Below are 20000 nucleotides of genomic sequence, written 5' to 3' on the forward strand. Positions count from 1 at the left end.
CACTCTTTTGACTTTCTGTTTCTCCTTCAGATTTCCCTGCCTTTTCTCTCTCAGTTGTCTCTAACCCCCAGCTCCTCTCCCTTTTGCCTGTTTGTATGTCTGATCCGAGCTGGTTGATAGAGAATTGGCACCGTTAGGAGCATAATGCTAATACTTCCCGAGGACCCCATCAGGACCCCCAGGGCTTGCTGGCAGAAGTGCCTGATTAAAGATATCGCATAAAATGCAGAACAGTTAGAGGCAATCACTAAGAGAGCTCAGTGCAACAACTCTCTCCCAACCCAACCCAACCCAACCCAGCCCAGCCGTCCCCCTGCTGTCACCACCACCAGATCTCCCTCAGTGGCCCTTGACTCTGAGGAGAGTTTGGAGTGCCAGCTCTACTCACAAGCTTCACCATCAGTTCACACTGACAGGATGGCGCAGTCACAGCCCCAGCAACATGACATGAAAAGTCTCCAGACAAACGTCCGAAAAAAGTATATTTACATATTGTGAAATTATATCTACAGTCAGATTCTATTACATTCTAAGAAGCATGTAACCATCAGAATATCCAACGAAATATGACACAATATTTTACAACATGCTCTGAAGTATGCGGCATATTGGCAATATTAAGATCCGACTTTTGTACAAGTATTTATCATGTTGCAGTTGTTGGTAAAGATTGTATCCGAAAACTAACTCCATATGTATCTGGTGCTGTTTTTGAAGAGGCGCATTTGCCTGGGCACCATGTTTTGAGACATCAGCACAACTTGGAGGAAGTGTCACGCCAAAGTGTGCAAGGTCGGCTACCTGTCACGAGGCCTCAGCACAGCCTGTGCAGTGCATGAGAGGAGGCTCAGAGGGAATAGCAGCAGAATTCACAAACACGACACAGAATAGGAAGTCTAAAGCTGTAGCTATCGGAAGACAAGCATCCTTTTTTTGGAGACACAAGGTTTTCACGGAAAACTGTAAAATACTGTAAAAACAAAACCCAAGTAGTTACGCAAAGATTATTACGCCTATTCATGGTTCACTCTATCCTTGTTGTGCTTCACTGATTTTGGAAAACATTTCCTCACATCTCAGTCAGGCTAGTGTGGTTTTGCAGAAGAAAAAAAAACACAACTGGTGCTAGTGGGTGTTAGCGTGTAGTGCATGCACTCTGACTTGGGATGGTCGGTATGTGTGTGTAAGTGATTGTATGAGGTCAGAGGATTGGTGTTTGCTAGGAGCTTAATACAAAGTGACTCAGGGCTTGTTGGACAAAGGAAGCATGATGTTGTTTGTGCGCGTGTGTGGAGAGAAAGCTTTAGCCCCCTTGCTGTCTCTCTCCTCTGAAGATCTATTGTGTAGGGCGCAGTGTCAGCTGGCAGAGGTTGGCGAGAGGGTTACGGTCTCTCCTACGGCTACTCACTGAATGTCCAGAACATCTGTCACCTCGCTGAAGCAGGACAGGAGTGGTCAGTGAATTTCAAGCAGCCTCGGTCAATAGCCCTGGCCAAACTGATAGTCCAAGGGGGCTCCATGCGGTGTGTGCAATCAATGTGCTGCATCAAACAGGGCTCTTCAGCTCGACTGGAACAAATACCCGCTGCACCTCTGTGGACAAACTTGGCCAGTCCTGTTTTTAGTCCACATCGAGGACAGAGGAAATGTGTTTGCACAGGTGGATCTTGCCAGTAAAAGTGTGTCTTTCGGGATTGAAATATATTGATCCTATGAAAACACTCTTATAATGAATAAATGTTTGTGCCGGTATAGGTGGATCTGCCAGTAAAAGTGTGTCTTTCGGGATTGAAATATATTGATCCTATGAAAACACTCTTATAATGAATAAATGTGTGTGCCGGGTGTGGAGGTATGCTTCAACAGCATACTGTTTGTGGTCAAGGCTTAGGTAGACGGTGGTCTGGTCAAGGCTTAGGTAGATGGTGGTCTGGTCAAGGCTTAGGTAGACGGTGGTCTGGTCAAGGCTTAGGTAGACGGTGGTCTGGAGGTGGCAGTAAATGCACCCGATCTCTGCTGCTCTTTAGTATTTAAAAAGCGCAGGAGTCCAAATGGCGTGCAGTATTGGTCTTTCCATAACATTTTCAACCGCTTCAGGGCTTTTCTTTGCAACTGAATGTGCTTCCATAGAATGCAACCGTTTCACCTCAGCATGCTGCCTCTGCCCATCAGGGACGCTTGTCCTCCATCCTCTGCTGATCAGCTCAGCTCAGCTGAAACACGACCTCAGCTCTGATTACAGATCCCATCCCGCTGCTGTGTCTATATTCAGCCCGTTTTTTTGGGTACAGTCACAATATTTGCTGTGGTGGTAACGCTGAATCAACAAGCAGAGCAGAATCCCATACCAGAGACCTGCTTGTGTAACCAGTGGCTTGATGCTCACAGTCCTCTTCCCTCTAAACTAGAGGGTGTTTCTGAGTGCACCACTCCAAATAGCTCCATGATTTGTCGTCACGTGACTCTTCGTCGCCCCCCGGTGGCCACCCGCTCCTCCTTCATGCAGCAGATAATGGAACAGTTGAATGTAAGCAGTCTCTGAGATCAATTACGTCATCCTTTGCAAGCGGGCTATAGTATTCATCTCTCTGATGCCTGCAGCAGGACGGCGTGTCTTGCCTCCGCCCTCAGCCGCCCATGAGATCATCGTAACCCAACGCAGTCGGTAGTGATGGCATCCTGCTGACTACAGTGCTGACACAGAAGAGAGTCAATGTCAGAAGCCATTTAGAGAAGACCTAGATAGAAGCCATGTGCCATTCTTTTGAAAAGCTATGCATCCAAACAACAGCGGCATGTCTTCTGCACTTTGCTTCGTAAACGCAATAATGAGTTTTTTCGCTTCCAGCACTAGTTGAGTCACCTAAGACACCTCCAGTTGCACTTAGAGTATTCTATTTATGTACACATCAATATTATGAATTGTATATGAACTTGAATTCTGAATTTGACCGGTTTGTACTGTCATGGTTGAAAGATTTGAAAGAAAAGTGAGATTTGACTGCGAGTGTTAAGAGGACTAATGGGTCATCGTTGCTTCATGCGCATGCTGTTCTGTGCTGTGCGAGTCTTGAGTGAAGAATTGGTTGCTAGGTAAACCCCACTCCATTCCGTCCACTGTGTCCCACTCTTCTACCTCTGGATGATCACTCCTCATTTCAGCATGTCCTCCCACACCCCTCCCACTAACTCACCTCCCTGTCGTCGTCTTCGATCCCTTTGTCTGGCTCCCCCCCCGCCCCCCCACACTCCCCACCCCCCCGCTGTCTCTCTCATCACAACACAGCTCAAGGCCATCATGTCTTACAAAACAGGGATGTTCGTTGTATATTTGTATTATCTTGTTCAAATAGTGTATAGAGAATACGTGTTGGGTGGGTCATGCCACTGTTAAAGTCATGCCACTTCTGATGCCACTGACATGCCACTCCAGTCTCTCTCTGTCCATTGTGAATGAGCTGATGCAGCTGGGTGCAATTGAAACGGTGTAGCCAGTAGCCAGTACTAAAAGCCTTCATGTGTGGGACATTAACTTGTTTATAAAAAGTGACTTAAGCATTCCTAGCACAGCGTAATGTATGTCTTTCAAATGGAATGTGTGTACATAGAGACTCATTCGCTCAGTAAAGTTAGCGTTCAGGACCCAGCTATTTTGGATAGAAGGGGCAAGAAGTTGGCTGTAGAATCCATCCATCAGGACCATGATAGGATGTTGGCTTCAGCGATTTTTTTTGTTATTGTCTCTTTTCTGATTAATCACTATATCACAGATGAAGGTGAACTAGAAGAGTGAGTTTGGTTCACAAGGTCAGAGTTCAAGTTCAGGGGTCGAAAGGTCAGGGAAAGCTCTTCCGGGTCGCCTGCAGTGTTTCACCACTTTCAGAAGACGATTATTCCTATTTTTTTCCTTTTGTAGTCATTTTATTTTTTTTCTGTGTTAATACCGTTGTATATAACCATGACTGTGTAAAATTGAGACGCTAAACCAAACTGTCACTTCAATAAAATAAGCTTGAAGGAACCTGTTTTTTCCCCTCACTTCCTCATTAAATGATACTCAGACTGTATAAACTTCAGAGACAGAGTACAGTATAAATGTAGAGTTTATTTTTCTTTCATACACATATCTGCTAACATTTACATGACAGGATAACCATTAGCATCTTTATGTGTCATTTCAGCACAACATCACACACGTCTCAAATTGCTTGTCAAACATCTTTTGGAATGAGGGGGGAGGGATGCCAATGACAATATATATATCTTCTTCCAGGCAGGAGGAGAACCGTGTGAGCATACACACATGCACACACCTGGTGGCACACACATGCATACATCAACTTTCAACTCTCCTGCAGTCTGCAAGTGACCCACAGCTACGGCGTCCACCTACAGCCTTTGAAATGTAACTTTCCCGTCTTACTACTTTCGGCCTCCTGGAGTCACAGAGCTGTATACACCAGCACCATGCCAGTACAGCCCTCAGGGTAACTGATAATGATCTCATGATACATAGTAGCATAGATAATAGCTTAATATGATCTATTTGTAAACATCTTCTTCATTGGACATAAAAATACTTAAGGCCTGGTTGTATTTGGTAACACTTCTTTCAAGAAAGGGGTTCATTTGAGATGATAACCAAGGCTTGCGAACAAGCACTTTTAACGTGTGGCTCATATTTCCAAAAGTGGTGGAGCTTCCTTGCCTTCCTTGTCTTCCTTGTCATGTTTTTAATACATTTGTAACAACCTGACCACCCAAATTAAATGGCCGTGCTAGTTTCCCTACAGGGACTCTCTAAACCGAACTCTTGGTGCTGCCCTGCCCTGCACATGTGCTGTCTATCCCTGGCCCAAGCACACACAACTGCAATCACTGTAATCAATTCAAATGCTGCTGATACACTTAATACAGCGTGTGCTCTGCTGATCACGGCTGCAGCTGACAAGTTTAGTCAAGTGTGCAGATCTGGGGCCAAGGGGAGATGGACTATATGCCACCGTGGGGTGGGACAGGAGATAAGATTGATGACCATAGCTCATAGCTGTCTCTGGGTGCATTTCCGCTACCTATCCACTAGAGAGCAGCAAAAGTCTCTGCTAACGCTATATAGCGGTGATCTACAACAGAGTTCCTGTCAGACTGGTTTCATAAGGGGGGAATAAAACTGAAACTATAGTGCAGAACACACATTAACAACAGCAGAGCTCTTTGCACTGGAGGGCTTTAAACATGACACTGATGCAGTGGTTCCCAAAGAGTGAGGCAGGCCCTCAACGGTCGGTCGCATGGAGGGTGAGGGGGGGAAAAAACGTTAACGTAAACAACCAACCACAGGTTGCATTTGTAAATTTGGTACGACAGTGCTCTTGCAGCACGGTAGCTTACTGTAGCCTTACTAAACTGACTACATATTTAGTGACATGATTACAGTATAGCCTTCTGTGGACTTGTGCATTATGGTCAGGCTCTGCATTTTGTCCATAGGCCTATGTGAGGAGGAGCAGCTGACAATAATAATTATTAATACCATGAGCATGTGCCTAACATGAATACGGTACAGATTTACAACCAAGCAAGAGATTAAAAATGTGTATGTTTTTAATCAAGAGATCGATTATATTCAACTGAAATTTGTTCAACTGTTGTGTGTACCACAGTTGATCCTAAGTTATATCACAGGTAACGTGTCTCTTTCAATCTTTGCATCCTGGTGCTGATGGCAGTCAGGAGGCTGCTATTTGTTTCTCACGGTGTGAAAAGTAGGCCTGCGACGAAAAGTTTGGGAACCACTGAACTCATATAAACAGTGCCATCCTAATCCAGTATCTTTTTTCAATTCTCCAGTCTCCCTCTAGCTCTACGACATCTGTCTTTGTTACTTCTAATCCTTAATTTTTGTTTCTCCCTCAAGTCCCTTCATCTGTCTTCTGAACTCTATCCTCCTTGGACAAAAAATCTGATCGGATTTCTATCTGAATCTGACTTCTATCTGACCCGGAACAACGTAACGTTAGCGTTTCTTTATGTTCACCTCAGCGTCTCTAAGGGCCAGGCCACCTAAACAACAACGTGGCAAACACACTGAAACACAACCATATATAGGCTACAAGCGGTAGTGCTTTTTTATTATTATTATTATTTTTTCACACCAACTTTCAACAAACTTTCAGCCTTTGTTATTTGAAATGAAAAGCTTTTTTGTGTAATCGAGGGGCAGCCTAACAGCCAAAATGACCGTTCACATTCATTAGGTCGGCTTATTATTATTATTATTCTCATGGTTTCACTCAGGAGTTTTTGTAACAGATATTCATAAGTAGTAATGTGGAAGTCATGTGAACTGTTTCTAATGACTGCGTTTGAGACAGGGAAAGATGTTGCAGCGTGCAAGTTCAGGTTGGGGATAAGCTATGAGGTCTCGCTGAAGCTACAGAGGCTAACACACGATGCTATGCGTTGATGAGCTCCTGCAGGGACTGACCCACTGACTTGCTGTGTGGAAGACATACAGTGGGGAGAACATGAATTTGATACCATGCTAAAGTTGCCTAAAAAGAGGAATATAAAATCATCATTTGACAATTGAGCTTAATGCCTTAATAAAACAAATGAGTAAAAATCAAACCGCTAAGGACACCAATTTTCTTTGTGATTGAAGAATGTATCGTAAACAAATAAATGTTCTACCTTAAATGCTAGGGGGAAGGAAGAATTTGACCACTATGTTAAAGTCCCATAGGAGCTGGAGGATTTTTTGAATATGTTTTTATTTTTAAAGGCCAGCTATTTCATGGATCCAGGATATTATGCATCCTGATATAGTTCCCTTGGCCTTTGGAATTAAAATAGCCCCACATCATCACATACCCTTCACCATAACTAGAGATTGGCATGGTGCTTTTTCCAGTAGGCCTATTAGCCTGTTTGATTTGCATTGAGCTCAATGAGCATTTTTTACATTAAGACATTAAAATCAATTGTCAAATGATGATTTCATATTCCTCTTTTTAGGCAACTTTAGCATGGTATCAAATACATGTTCTCCCCACTGTACAGTATCTACTGAGGGTTAACCACACTAGAGACTTGGTGTTCAGCAGACGTGTCCGAGAGCATTAACAGTAACAGGGAGGAGAGATGACCGGTTCACCGGTTAGCCTGTGTGGAGTGGAGTATTAGAGATGCTACACCTTTAGTGCGGGCAGCGGAGCGGACAGCTAAAGAGATCCGAGCAGACGTGAAGGACTAACTGGACGATAGCGACTACATCGACACTGAGGCGTGGCACGGCATGGCATAGTCTACTCGGAGCAGAACAGCAAACAGACCGAGCAGCAGGGCTGTTAGGATGCAGACTGAGTGAGCTAGTCAGATAAATAGGGCAAGACAAAGGTTAAGTTGTCTAACAGAGGTGAGAGCTGAGATCTAAACAGAGTACACTGATTTGTTACAGAGAGACCTTGAGTGTGTGTGTGTGTGTGTGTGTGTGTGTGTGTGGAGAGAGAGGGTTCTGTGTTAGATGCGGTCGTGTGATTGAGCTAATTGACTTGATGTGGACAGAGGAGCCACCATCCAATGTGATGGTTGGCTGAGCTGAGCTTCTATGGCATACAGACCAGACAGTGTGACGGAATGCGGTGGGGTCAGGAACTTGGATGTTAGACCTCAAGGTCAGAGGTCAAAGTTCATGGTATAGAGGACGCATCCTTTGTCTAGGCGACATCGATCTCCCTCTCAATTCCCACGTACTTCAGTGCATCTGCTTGACTGTATCTGACAAAATAGAAGAAACAGTTGTGTGTGTGAGTTATGCGTGTGTTTGTGTGTGTGTGTTTGTGTGCTTGCGTGCGTGTGTGCTATATGTGTGCTTGCATACATACATGCATAAATATGCTTGCAGGTGTGTGCACGGTTGGTTATGTGACAGCAATTGTGCTTGCATTCTATGCATAATGTGTGTGTTTGAGATGGTGCTCCACCTGTAATCAAAGAAAAGCTCCTCCCCTTGCTGGATGGCTCGCTTGGCAAAGATCCCAATGCGGTGGTCTCCATTCACCATGACAACTGTGCGAGAAATGAAATAAGTTCATTGAAAAAGTACTTAATGTTGGGCCACACAGACTTAAAGCTCCAAAGCTACAGTGTCTAATGTCATCCAAAGTTGACTTCAATAGCATAAAGAATTAAGTTCCCTGTGCAGACGCCTTATAGGATGAATGTAGTCAGATTTATGAATCAGTGTCTCCCCTGTACAATAGGCCAGACCTACTTGTTGATAAAAGGACTCTCATATCCAACACTATCTAACTGCCATTTCCAAATCAAGTAGCCTAAACTACTGAAACATTGTGTGAAATCATATAAGCCACCAGAGACATCAGGAAAATATCTATGGGCCTTTTATGCAGTCGGTAGCAGCACACATACTGTAGGTAAGGCTATCATGGCAGGGCTTAAAGTAAAGACATTTTCTATGCTTGAAGTGAGGCTATGACACATTTTTGAAGATCTAATATTATGTAGCCGAATTGCCTACTTTCAAATCTCACCCCCCACAGTATTGTGCCACTGGCCAGTGGCCATAAATCAATTTGTAAAGGCAATGTCATTTATGAAGGAATACCATTAGCCGTTATTCTGTTACGCTCTCATTGGTTATCATTTAGAGGAGAGGCCGTACAATACTGGAACAGGAACGAAAAAAATAAATGTTTTGCTCGGAAAAGAACCAAAATGAAAAAATCATTCTGTTTTCAGTCTCTGCTCCACAGTCCTGTCAACTCTTACCTTTGGCATAGCAGTTGGGATTGACGGAGTGATTGGCAAAGCGGATTTTGTTCCCTTTCCTTGTGGCGTCCACAACAAAGTCTGTTCAGACAGCACAAAAGAGCACAGTGAGGATGAGCATGCCGTGTGAGTGCTGCAGGGGCATGGAGCGGCTCCTGCTGCATACAGTATGTGATCTCTTACTGTAAGTAGTGTTCAGACCAAAGATTCCCGACGAGACGAGGCGAGACGAGCTGCAACGTTCTAAAACCTTGCGACTGCGATTAAACATGTTCAATGCTCTGCGACTGCTTGCAACTACCTGCAACTTCTAATTCACACCGCGGCAACTCAGTCTCGTCGCGTCGGGAATCTTTGGTGTGATTTGGGCTTTACCGTTATTCAGGTTGAAGAGGAAGCTGGACATGTATTTGTCGTAGATTCTCCCGCGTCTGTCAGCCTCATCCTGCGAAATCAACTGGATGCACACACACATGCACACGCACACACGCACGCACGCACGCACACATACACACACACACACACACACACACACAAAACATAGTTTTATACCACTATACAGAATCTTCTGGGTAGCAGTGAGTACAAAAAACTACACAGTGGTTAGACCCAGGCACACCTGTGTCTGTGTGTGTGTGTGTGTGTGTGTGTGTGTGTGTGTGTGTGTGTGTGTGTGTGTGTGTGTGTGTGTATGTGTGTGAGATAGGGAGAGAGAGAGAGAGAGGGGGTGTGCCCTGGCAGCAAGTTCTTTCAGGTCAACATCAGAACAGTTCAAGGTGACCCTCACCTCTATGTTAACATCCAGTACCTTTTACTTTAAAACAGAACTGTCGTTGCTGAATTATTTATCTTTGGGTGAAGTAGTGAAGTGCGCCATGCAGGTGTTGACCTGGTGAGGGTAAAGTGCCCAGATAATAGGTGGCATGCTGCCGGGTCAGGTCACAATGACCAGAGAACAGTGTTGAGTAGCCATGTGCCGAACTGCATGAGAGGCTAGCTTGGGCTACACATGGGATTTTCACCTTCTCTTCCCCACTCTCTTGCACACATATGCATACCAGAGGGGGCAGGATCGGCCCTGTCACACTTTGTCCATTTTCGTTTTAAACTTTAACCAGAGATTGTGTCCGCGAGTGTGTGTGATTATCCATGCAAGGAGAGTAGCTGTGTGCACATTTTAGCTTGCAGGTGCAGGACAAACGGAGAGTAGCTTCAATAAAAATAATATAATGTCCGCAACACTGCTATTTGCTCCTGTTTAATGTTTAAAAACAAGCAACGTTTCGACCCTACTGGGTCTTCATCAGGCGATGAAGGTGATTATGCGTGTACATGCTTACCTCTCCACAGTACTCCGAGATAAACTCGTTCTTCTGAACGGACTCTTTGATGAAGGTGCCCCACCCGGCCACATCAGAGGGAGCCAGCAGCAGATGCTGAACATACAGATCAGAAACAAACACACACACATTTCTTATTCCATAACATCATCTGCTAAACATACAGATCATAACACACACACACACACACACACACACACACACACACACACACACACACACACACACACACACACACACACACACACACATTACTCATTCCATAACATTACCTGCTGAACATACTAATGCTGAACTTCACCCCATAACTCCACCCACCCAAAAAGGCTTTCAAAATGGGAAGGACGTTCTGAAATTTGGAAGGGAGTGCAGCCCTGCTGCAGCCAATCAACCATGGTGATTTCGTGTCAATCTGGGAATGAGTGCATGGCTTATCACAGGTAGGCTAATCAGGGCAGCAGGTGTTGGGGCGTTTCATTCCTAATTTGTAACGACCCGGTGACGTAATGTTGGACGAGAAGTGCAGGACAACGTCAGCATTCCAATAGTATTTTGGACCAACATGTCATGGCATGTTTCAACCTGTAGAGGGCGCGGAGAGCAATATCTCCAATACAAAATCATACAAAATGTTACTTTTGTCGAGAAACACTATTACAATACTAACCCTGGTAATAGTATTTCACCACTTATGAGTATTTTCAATCAATCAACAGCTCAAAAAACATATTTTAGGGTGCAGTTACCCTTTAATGCAGCTGTACACACACGGACAAAAGTCGGCAAGAAACAGTGAACAGTGTACACTCAGACAAAAGTGAAGCCACTGGAGTAGGGACCAGACGTCCCCGGTTTCAGGACACAGTCCCCGTTTTTGGTCGCCTGTCCCCGGGAAAATACAGAAAAAACTTCCTATGTTGCCGTTTTTTGAAGATAAAACTTCAGATTGATAGTCAAACTGAAAATATCCCCGTTTTTTCCACATCTTTGGGATTATGTCCCCGGTTTTGGTCTCGGACATCTAGTCACCTTACACTGTGGGGAACTTAAAAAATGGCTGAAATACGGGCAGTTCTGTGCAGATCTGAGAGACCGTCTGTTTACTAAGCATGCTCCGGCTCCACAAAGCACTTTTGGCTTCACCTCTTCAGAGTGTAAATGTGTACAATGCATTTTTGCGTTCTTCATGTCCCTCTGGTCTGGGATCAGAGTGCGTACTGTACCTTCTTCAGGCCTCTCTGGATGCTGCAGTTCTTGCAGGACACCTGCTTGCTCTCCCATTGGTCGCACGCGCCGCAGGTCATGCACAGGTCGGGGTCACACTCGCGCACAGCCAGGTAACACGGGCACTGCTTAGTGTTGCACTGCGTCTTACAGCGACACCCTGGGAAACGGTTCTGGCCTGCGGACACACGGACAGGAGGAGGAGAAAGAGGAGGAGGAGGAGGAGGAGGAGGAGGAGAGATTTAGTTAACCTGGGAAGCTCTGGACATACAGAGAACAGGGAGGCCTGCACACATAATAATCAATGGGTGCTGAATTCAACTCTGCCATTGCTGAATACAATGCATTTCCATGTTGATGAGCTACTTCAACACCTATTTGTAGTGTTGACACAATAACACAATGACATGTCACAGCATACAGACTCAGAAACATAGTTGAAACATATATGGAGCTTGCTTGATGCTAGATATACTGGGCCAATTGCTCTGTCGCTAGTTTGGAGTTTAACACGGTTTTAAACTCCAACTCCCAACTCCAACTCCAGTTTAACACCAAACTAGTGACAGAGCAATTGCCCCACTTTGCATTTCACCAAACACATGTTGTGTTTTTCCCATGAACACACTGAAAAGTGACTTTGGTTGGTGTGTGAGACGAGCACTACCGAACAGCACTCAGTGGTGTGTATACCGGAGCGGGCCCTAGAAAAGACGTGTTGCTTGGATCAGCGGGAGAGGAGCCTCTAAAAGCAGCATCCCAGAGGAGCAGGGACTGAGGTCACCTCTCTGCTTTATGGAGCGCTGAGCAGCACAGAGCCCTATCTGTGTGTGAGTGTGTGTGTGTGTGTGTGTGTGTGTGTGTGTGTGTGTGTGTGTGTGTGTGTGTGTGTCTGATTTTGTGCATGCATATACATATGTGTGTGTGAGTGTGTGAGCAGCACAGAGCCCTATCCCAGGCTGCCGATCACTGGGTGTGTGTGGCCATCAATCCAACACCACACGACCATCAGCGTGGGTGGGCCACATAAAGAAGCCATGACGCTGGCCATCAGGGGACAGACCAAAGCAGAGCCCTTCCTCGGCCTTTTATGACATGTGGAATGGACTCCGCCGCAGTACTCAGACCAAACCTAATGGCCTGTAGTGTGAGAGCATGAGTGTCTGGTGGAAACTAAAGACACATGTGCACTGATCCAGAGTATGTCTTCTAGTTTAAGGTGCGGTCAACAAGTGTTGCGTAATCAGGACGCAGCGCCATTACTGTGAGCTGAGAACTGAAATACGTACAACTTGGTGCGTAGGAGTTATTTGTACTTGGTGATAGTACAATTTGAAAAAGAAAAGAACTAAAAAAGGAAACTGTTCAAAACCAAATGTTATCTGATTCTATTAACATTGTTAAAACCTTTTGGTAAATAAAGCAAAAAAAAAAGAACCAAGCCTCAAACTGAGACCTTTGAGTAATCCACAGGCTCTTAGACAAGTACCCCAGTTCAAGTCCTCATAAACACCACTAGTCTGCTGAGGCCCTCTAGTGGAGCTTAATGGAACGGATCTGAGCATCATTAACCTCATTACAATTAATCGCCTCCTCCATTGTGTTGGTGTCACTGTGGTCATTACACACGTTAGTGTGAGTGAACGACGGAGCTTCTCCGTTTTACGACCCTCCCCCCGGTCTCTGACCGGAGCTAAAGGCCGAGTGGACGCAGAGTGCACGCAGCTGCGCCCCAAACCTTCTGGGGTCTGGCTGACGTCACGCACGTCATTACACAATGACAAGCACACATATCAAATCAATCGACCGAAACTCTGGAAAAAAACCCATCAACGTTCGCTAAAGAAAAAGTACTGGGAGCCATTCTACAGTGTTCTAAATTGGTCATCACCACTCCATGTCATTAGTATCTCTCTCCTGCCCTATTCTTGGTATCATTTAGAGTCCCACATGTGGACAGTTCATTTTCTGAGTCCCTCCTGTGTCTGTATTGTAGTACTCAGTGCATGGCTGAGACTTTGATTCTGCTCTCTGCTCTCTGCATGTGTTTGTGCTCAAGTTTGGACCATCGTGCATTTCTGATTCTCATGAGCCTACACATCTGTTCCGTGTCGACTGTGTGCTTCATTGTGTGTCTGTCTGTGTGAGAGTGTGTGAGGGGATGTGGTGTCTGTTTATGTGTGTGTCTGTGTGTCTGTGTGTGATCCTGTGTGTGTGTGTGTGTGTGTGTCTGATTATGTGCGTGCATATACATATGCGTGTGTGAGTGTGTGTCCGATTATGTATGTGCATATACATGTGTGTGTGGTGTGTATGTGTGTATGTGTGTGTGTGTGTGTGTGTGTGTACTGTGTGTCTCTGTACCAATTATTTATGAGTAACTGATGTTCCAGAACACCGCAAGTGTGTCAGATCCCTTTCAGATTGCACAAGTCTCAGTGTTTCTGCTCAACACACATCAAATACAAACTCACACACATATACTGTATGCATGCTCTCTCTCTCTTCCTCCCTCTCTCTCTCTCTCTCTCTCTCTCTCTCTCACACACACACACACACACACACACACACACACACACACACACACACACACACACACACACACACACACACACACACAAAATTTATGTGGAGACCACTGCTCTCACACAATGTACCCCAAGTCATTTCCTCTTGGCAGTGTGCCTTGAGAAGGTGGGAGAGGAGAGAAAAGGAGAGTGATAGAAAGCAGAGGAGGAGAATCGTAAAAGCAAACGACACACAGAACAGCGAGAGCTAGAATCTCCCTGCAGTACTTGATCACTTCCTTTTCTCATGTTCTCTCTCTCTCTCTCTCTTACTCATGCTCTCTCTCTCCTTCCCTCTCTCTCCTTCTCTCCCTCTCTCCCTCTCTCTCTTACTCATGCTCTCTCTCTCTCCTTCCCTCTCTCTCTCCCTTTCTCTCTCTCTCTCTCTCTCTCTCTCTCTCTCTCTCTCTTTCCACAGTCTTTGACACATCACCTCTGTGAGACAGCACAGGAGCAGAACAGGACTTTGTGTCTTCTCTCTCCTTCTCCTTCTTTCTTCTCTCGTTCATTCCACCACTCCATCTCTTTTGCTCTGCTCCTCTTCTCATTAATGAATGGGTTCGTCCCAACACCTGAGACAGATCCCTTTACCGGCCCATCTCCAGTTACAGCGGTGTACGTGTGTGTGTGTGTGTGTGTGTGTGTGTGTGTGTGTGTGTGTGTGTGTGTGTGTGTGTGTGTGTGTGTGCGTGTGTGTGTGTGTGTGTGTGCATGTGTGTGAGAAAAAGAGATAGAGAGGCGAGACAAAAAGGGAGGGGGAGAGAGAGACGGAGGGAGAGAGAGGAGTCAAAGGATAGGGATTTGGAGAGGAGAGAGGAGAGAAAAGAGGGAATGGGCATTTAGCTTGGGATAATAGCCTCTGAGCAGCCTACACACAAGGCCTGGCTTCCATTCGCAGCCAGAGGGATTTGCTTTTGCACATTTGTGTAAAGATTAGCGTGTGCGGGCGTGTTTGTTTGCCTGCGTGACTGAGATGCGAGAGCCAGAGTGCTTGCAGATGTCTGTATGCAAGTGTGTGTGAGGGGAGAGAGAGAGAGAGAGAGAGAGAGAGAGAGAGAGAGAGAGAGAGAGAAAGAGAGAGAGAGAGAATGTACAATATTTGTATTTGCAAATATGTCTTTGCATATGTGTGTGTGTCTGTGTCTGTGTGTGTGCGTGTGCACGCTTGTGTGTGTGTGTGCGTGTGTGTTTGTTGCCACTTACACTCGTGGTCACACTGGCAGAATTTCTCACAGAAGTTCTGGGTCATCACGCAGGGGCAGGAGCTGTCGCACGGGTGCTCAGGGTGGTCACACGGCTGGTAGTTATACACCTGATTGGACGAATTATCTGTGTGGAGCAAAGGAGCTGTCTCATCAGACCAATAGCAGCTGGCCTGCACACCACCACACAGAAGCACTTGAGCAGTCAAAATGACAGACAGGCAGACAGGCAGACCAGACGGACAGATAAGCACATTAAAGGGACACTTCACCGATTAGCAATAAGCTTTGTATCTTTAGAAAGCCAGTCATGTTTTTGAATGGTCGTGCATCAGTCCCTCAGTTTGCCTTGAGATGGGAGAAATACGGATTTCAATGTTGGACTTCCTGCTTTCAATGATGTAAAAACATCATTTTACATCATTGAAAGCAGGAAGTCCTATTCATGGGTTTCATTGAAATCCGTATTTCTCCCATCTCAAGGCAAACTGAGGGAATGATACACGACCATTCAAAAACATGACTGGTTTTCTAAAGATACAAAGCTTAATGCTAATCGGTAAAGTGTCCCTTTAACATCATTTTGAATGACGATGGAGGATGATGGATACCTTTTTTCAGCTGGATTTTGGCCCATAACCTGCAACGTTAAAATCAACACATCATCAAACTAATGTAATCAACACATCATCAGTACAGACTAATGTAATCAACACTTCAGTACAGACTAATGTAATCAACACATCATCAGTACAGACTAATGTAATCAACACATCATCAGTACTACAGACTAATGTAATCAACACATCATCAGTACAGACTAATGTAATCAACACATCATCAGTACAGACCAATGTAATCAACACATCATCAGTACAGCACAGTAATTAAATGTCGATTCTTGCACATCATTACAAAATGTGTGTTGAAGTTATGGCTGACTGACGCCTGTCAATCATACCTGTGCTTTCTCTTTTTCTTCTGTGGAGACACTCCTCCTTCCTCCACTGGCATACGGTGAATCAGGACCTCCTTCACTGCAAACTCATACACCTGAAAACACACACACACACACACACACACACACACACACACACACACACACACATACACAACACACACACAAACACACCTGAGTACCGGTACACAAACAAAAGGTGTTTGTATTGGGATGACAAATACTCACAGGAAACTCTACGTACAGTATGTACAAACACAGATGTGAGAGAAATCTGAGTAAATCTGAGAAAAACAAGCAGGAGAGACCGAGATACCAAAATCACTAAATAGATAAAGTACTGAGAGGAGATGAGGTGCCATGAAAGAGAAAAAAGAAAGAGAGAAGAGAGAGAAAAAGAGTGGAGCACTGCAACAGGGCTGGGCGGTGCTGACCTGCCTGCAGGTCTTGGTGCCGATGAGTCTGGAGATGGAGCAGAAGTTGTTGAAGTAGGTGCCGTGGAGGACCCTGAAGAGCGACTCCTCCGCCCCGCTCCACTGCTGCTCCCCCTGGGCCTCCACCTGCGCCTCCTCCCCCTCCTCCTCCTGCCGCTGTTTGGTGGGGGTCTGGCAGCGAGAGTTCCCCTCTAACACACACACACACCCACACACACACCACACAAATACACACCCGATACACACCACACACACACACACACACACACACACACACACACAAATACACACCCGATACACACCACATACATCACACACACACACACACACACACATGGATACGTGAACACAGAACTTTCCACACGGAGACCAACAAAAGGAAGCAGCTCAGCTTTCGGGACGGTTTCAACTTTCAGGACCTTCAGGCCTTTTTACGACACCTGTACAGTACATGCAAGGGCTACAGTATGTGTGTGTGTGTGTGTGTGAGAGAGAGTTCTCTCGGCTCACCTGAAGAGCTGGTGGTCTCGTGGTCACTGTCCCCGTCTTTGCTCTCCTCTGCCGCACTGGACGGTGCAGGACCATCAGACGCAGAGGCACGGGGCTGCCGACGCCGACGACGCGATCGCTGGGACTTGAACATGTGCTGATCAGCAAACTCCTTTGCCCCTTTCTAACAGAGCAAGAGAGAGAGCGAGAGAAAGAGAGAGAGAGAGAGAGAGAAAGAGAGAGAGAGAAAGAAAGCATTAGGGTATCTTGGCCTGAGGCAGTGACCACAATATTGTAAATGTGTGTTTATGAGTTCACTGTGTGACCCTTGTAATGCGCTGTGTGCTCTCTGTGGTGGGGCTGCTGAGTGTTGTAGGTGCGCTGTGTGTGTGTTGTCTGTAGACTGCAGACTGTGGTCTGTGTTGGAATAGTCACCTGTTCTGTTTGTGCTGTGTTGTTGCTTGTTGGTGTGTGTGTCCTGTGTGGTCGTGTTGTGTGTGTGTGTGTTCTGTGTGGTCTTGTCGTGTGTGTGTCCTGTGTGATCGTGTCATGTGTGTGTCGTGTAGTTGTGTTGTGTGTAGTTGTGTCGTGTGTGTGTGTCTGGTCGTGTTGTGTGTGTGTGTGTTCTGTGTGGTCTTGTCGTGTGTGTGTGTGTGGTCGTGTTGTGTGTGTGTGCTGCACACCTGCAGAAGGAAACACTCCAACCCACACGGCTCTGTCTCCATGCGGATCTCTTTGCTCTTCCTCTTGTAAACATTGGGTGAGGCATGGAAGGCTGTGAGCACACAAACACACACACACACACACACACATACATACAGTACATACACACACACACACACACACACACACACACACACACACACACACACACACACATACTGTAAGCATGTACTTCAAAGGGGCACTCAGCATGGCGTTTGATCTCTACAGTATGTAGTGCTGGACTATATGTGATACAATCTACTGTCTGTCTGTCTGTACAAACACTGTGTACTGTGTGTTGAAAATGTATGAGATTGCACTGAAGTACCATTGCAGCAAAACTGATTATTCTATTCATTTGTCCCAATTTATCACAGAAGTCATTAAAAATTGTCTTCTGGGCCACGGCTTATCACCGAATGCTAACTGTAAAAAAAAAAGCTAAAGTAGAGTAAAAACACACTGAAAGATGTAATGGGCAGAAGAAAAATCAGTAGGGAGGAGCAGAGAGATGAGAAAAAATACAGAAAAAGGAAACAGATGAGAGAGGAGGCTTCATCAGTATGACAGACAGAGAGAGAGAGACAGAGAGAGAGTGAGAGACAGACAGAGAGAGAGTGAGAAAAAATGCACTGAAAGAATACAGAGAAATTCTAAACAGCTGGAGGGACCGACGGCCAGGAAAGACATTTGGAAAGGATGGAGAGGCACCAGTGTGAGAACAGAACAACACAAGTTCTCAAAGCAAACACACACACACACACACACAGAGGAGGGAGAGGATGTAACGGAACAGGATTCCGCGGAGAGCATCTGAGACTACGGCGACAGCAGAGTGACTGAGTGGTCTTTATCTGTAATGTAGGACACGCCACAGAGACACCAGCCAAGACACAAAGGGATCTAAATATATAACAAAGGAGACAGGGGAGGGGGACAGGCAGCACAGAAAGACTTCTGCTCACATCTGAACCAATGAGAACACACTTGGCAAAGGAAAAAAACTTGCCTGTGAAATCGCTCAAAGTGAGGCGGATGGACGCTCTGAGATCTGATCGTGTCATATTTGGAGCTGGAAAGACCAGACTTACTGTAGGTGCGTTCCCATGTTGTACGGGTACTGGGGGTAAATGGGAGACATGGCGCTGGGCCTTTAACTAGAGAAAGCAGCCCCATCTGGAGAGCGTGCGGTGGGGAGCACAGCTGTGCTGGAGGGAGCGGAGGAGAGAGACCTGCGGTGGACGAGGGGCAGAGGGAGGACAGGAGGAGGAGCGAGGGGGGGGTGGGGGTGGGGGTGGGGCGGACGACGACTTACGGTGGAGGAAGCAGTCGTACTTGAAGCAGCGGCGGCAGAAGAGCGTGTGGAAGGAGTGCAGGCTCTGCTCGCGCTGGACCGACTTGGCGTGCGGGCCGTCCATGTTCGGGGTGCACAGCGGAGGGCACTTCACTGGACTTGGCGGCTCCAAGAGGTCTTTGTACCTGCCGTGCGTGCGTATGTGTGTGTGTGTGTGTGTGTGTGTGTGTGTGTGTGTGTGTGTGTGTGTGTGTGTGTGTGTGTGTGTGTGTGTGTGTGTGTGTGTGTGTGTGTGTGTGTGTGTGTGTGTGTGTGTGTATGTGTGTGTGTGTGTGTATGTGTGTGTGTTCGTGTGTGTGTGTGTGTGCGTGTGTGTGTGTGTGTGCGTGTGTGTGTGTGTGTGTGTGTGTGTGTGTGTGTGTGTGTGTGTGTGTGTGTGTGCGTGCGTGCACATGTGTGGGAGGAAATACAAAATGTGAAAACTGCTTGTTAGCGGTCAAGCTACTCGGGATGCACAGCGACGGCATTACCTGTACCTGTATCTGTACCTTTTCAAACCAACACAACAACCTCCATCTCTATCAGTATTTGGATTGGAATCCTTCTTTCAAAGAACCTTCAGATTTATTTTTGAACGATGACATTCCTTTGGTAAATGAAATAGTCTAAATTCAAAGAGCACTCTTCTTAGTGTACTTAGGGCATCTTAGTGTACTTAGGGCATCTTAGTGTACTTAGGGCATGCAATAGCAGGCTACAAAGGGCTTCACTCCCTTACGGCGGAGACTACAAGCTTTAAATTGACTGATTAAGTGTAGCTGTCCCCTGGCCTACTGTTTCTCTGCATGAGATATCTGTATGATTGGTTCTCCGCGAGCAATTCAACAGAGAAGAATGGGTGTGAATTCGGAGGCCCTTGGTGTCCGTTGGCCACACAGGGTTAATAGCAGGCTACATAGGGCTGTGCTCATGTCCTCCCTTACAGTGGACATTA

At 46.0% G+C, this 20000-nt stretch overlaps 2 protein-coding genes across 3 annotated transcripts in view; one reads left to right on the top strand and one right to left on the bottom strand.

The window, feature by feature from the left end:
* The window catches only part of cntnap1 (contactin associated protein 1), a 27389-nt gene extending 23368 nt beyond the window's left edge, over positions 1–4021 (top strand). Inside the window, exon 24 of the mRNA XM_062532279.1 lies at positions 1–4021. This exon is cut by the window's left edge and continues 229 nt beyond it. The gene's annotated coding sequence lies outside the window, so the exon portion shown is untranslated.
* A 64-nt stretch (positions 4022–4085) lies between these two features.
* The window catches only part of ezh1 (enhancer of zeste 1 polycomb repressive complex 2 subunit), a 22076-nt gene continuing 6161 nt past the window's right edge, over positions 4086–20000 (bottom strand). For both annotated transcript variants that reach the window (XM_062532281.1, XM_062532280.1), the window contains exons 8-20: positions 19028–19191; positions 17691–17782; positions 17029–17191; positions 16519–16709; positions 16088–16179; positions 15738–15766; positions 15128–15253; positions 11357–11535; positions 10134–10229; positions 9169–9250; positions 8794–8874; positions 7986–8070; positions 4086–7779 (exon numbers count right to left, since the gene is read on the bottom strand). In XM_062532281.1, the coding sequence (XP_062388265.1) occupies positions 7719–7779; positions 7986–8070; positions 8794–8874; positions 9169–9250; positions 10134–10229; positions 11357–11535; positions 15128–15253; positions 15738–15766; positions 16088–16179; positions 16519–16709; positions 17029–17191; positions 17691–17782; positions 19028–19191 (1441 nt within the window). In that variant the 3' untranslated portion in view covers positions 4086–7718. The remainder of the gene's footprint in view (positions 7780–7985; positions 8071–8793; positions 8875–9168; positions 9251–10133; positions 10230–11356; positions 11536–15127; positions 15254–15737; positions 15767–16087; positions 16180–16518; positions 16710–17028; positions 17192–17690; positions 17783–19027; positions 19192–20000) is intronic.

The sequence above is a fragment of the Sardina pilchardus genome, chromosome 3 (genome assembly GCF_963854185.1).
Source record: "Sardina pilchardus chromosome 3, fSarPil1.1, whole genome shotgun sequence".
In the NCBI taxonomy this organism is placed as follows: Eukaryota; Metazoa; Chordata; class Actinopteri; order Clupeiformes; family Clupeidae; genus Sardina; species Sardina pilchardus.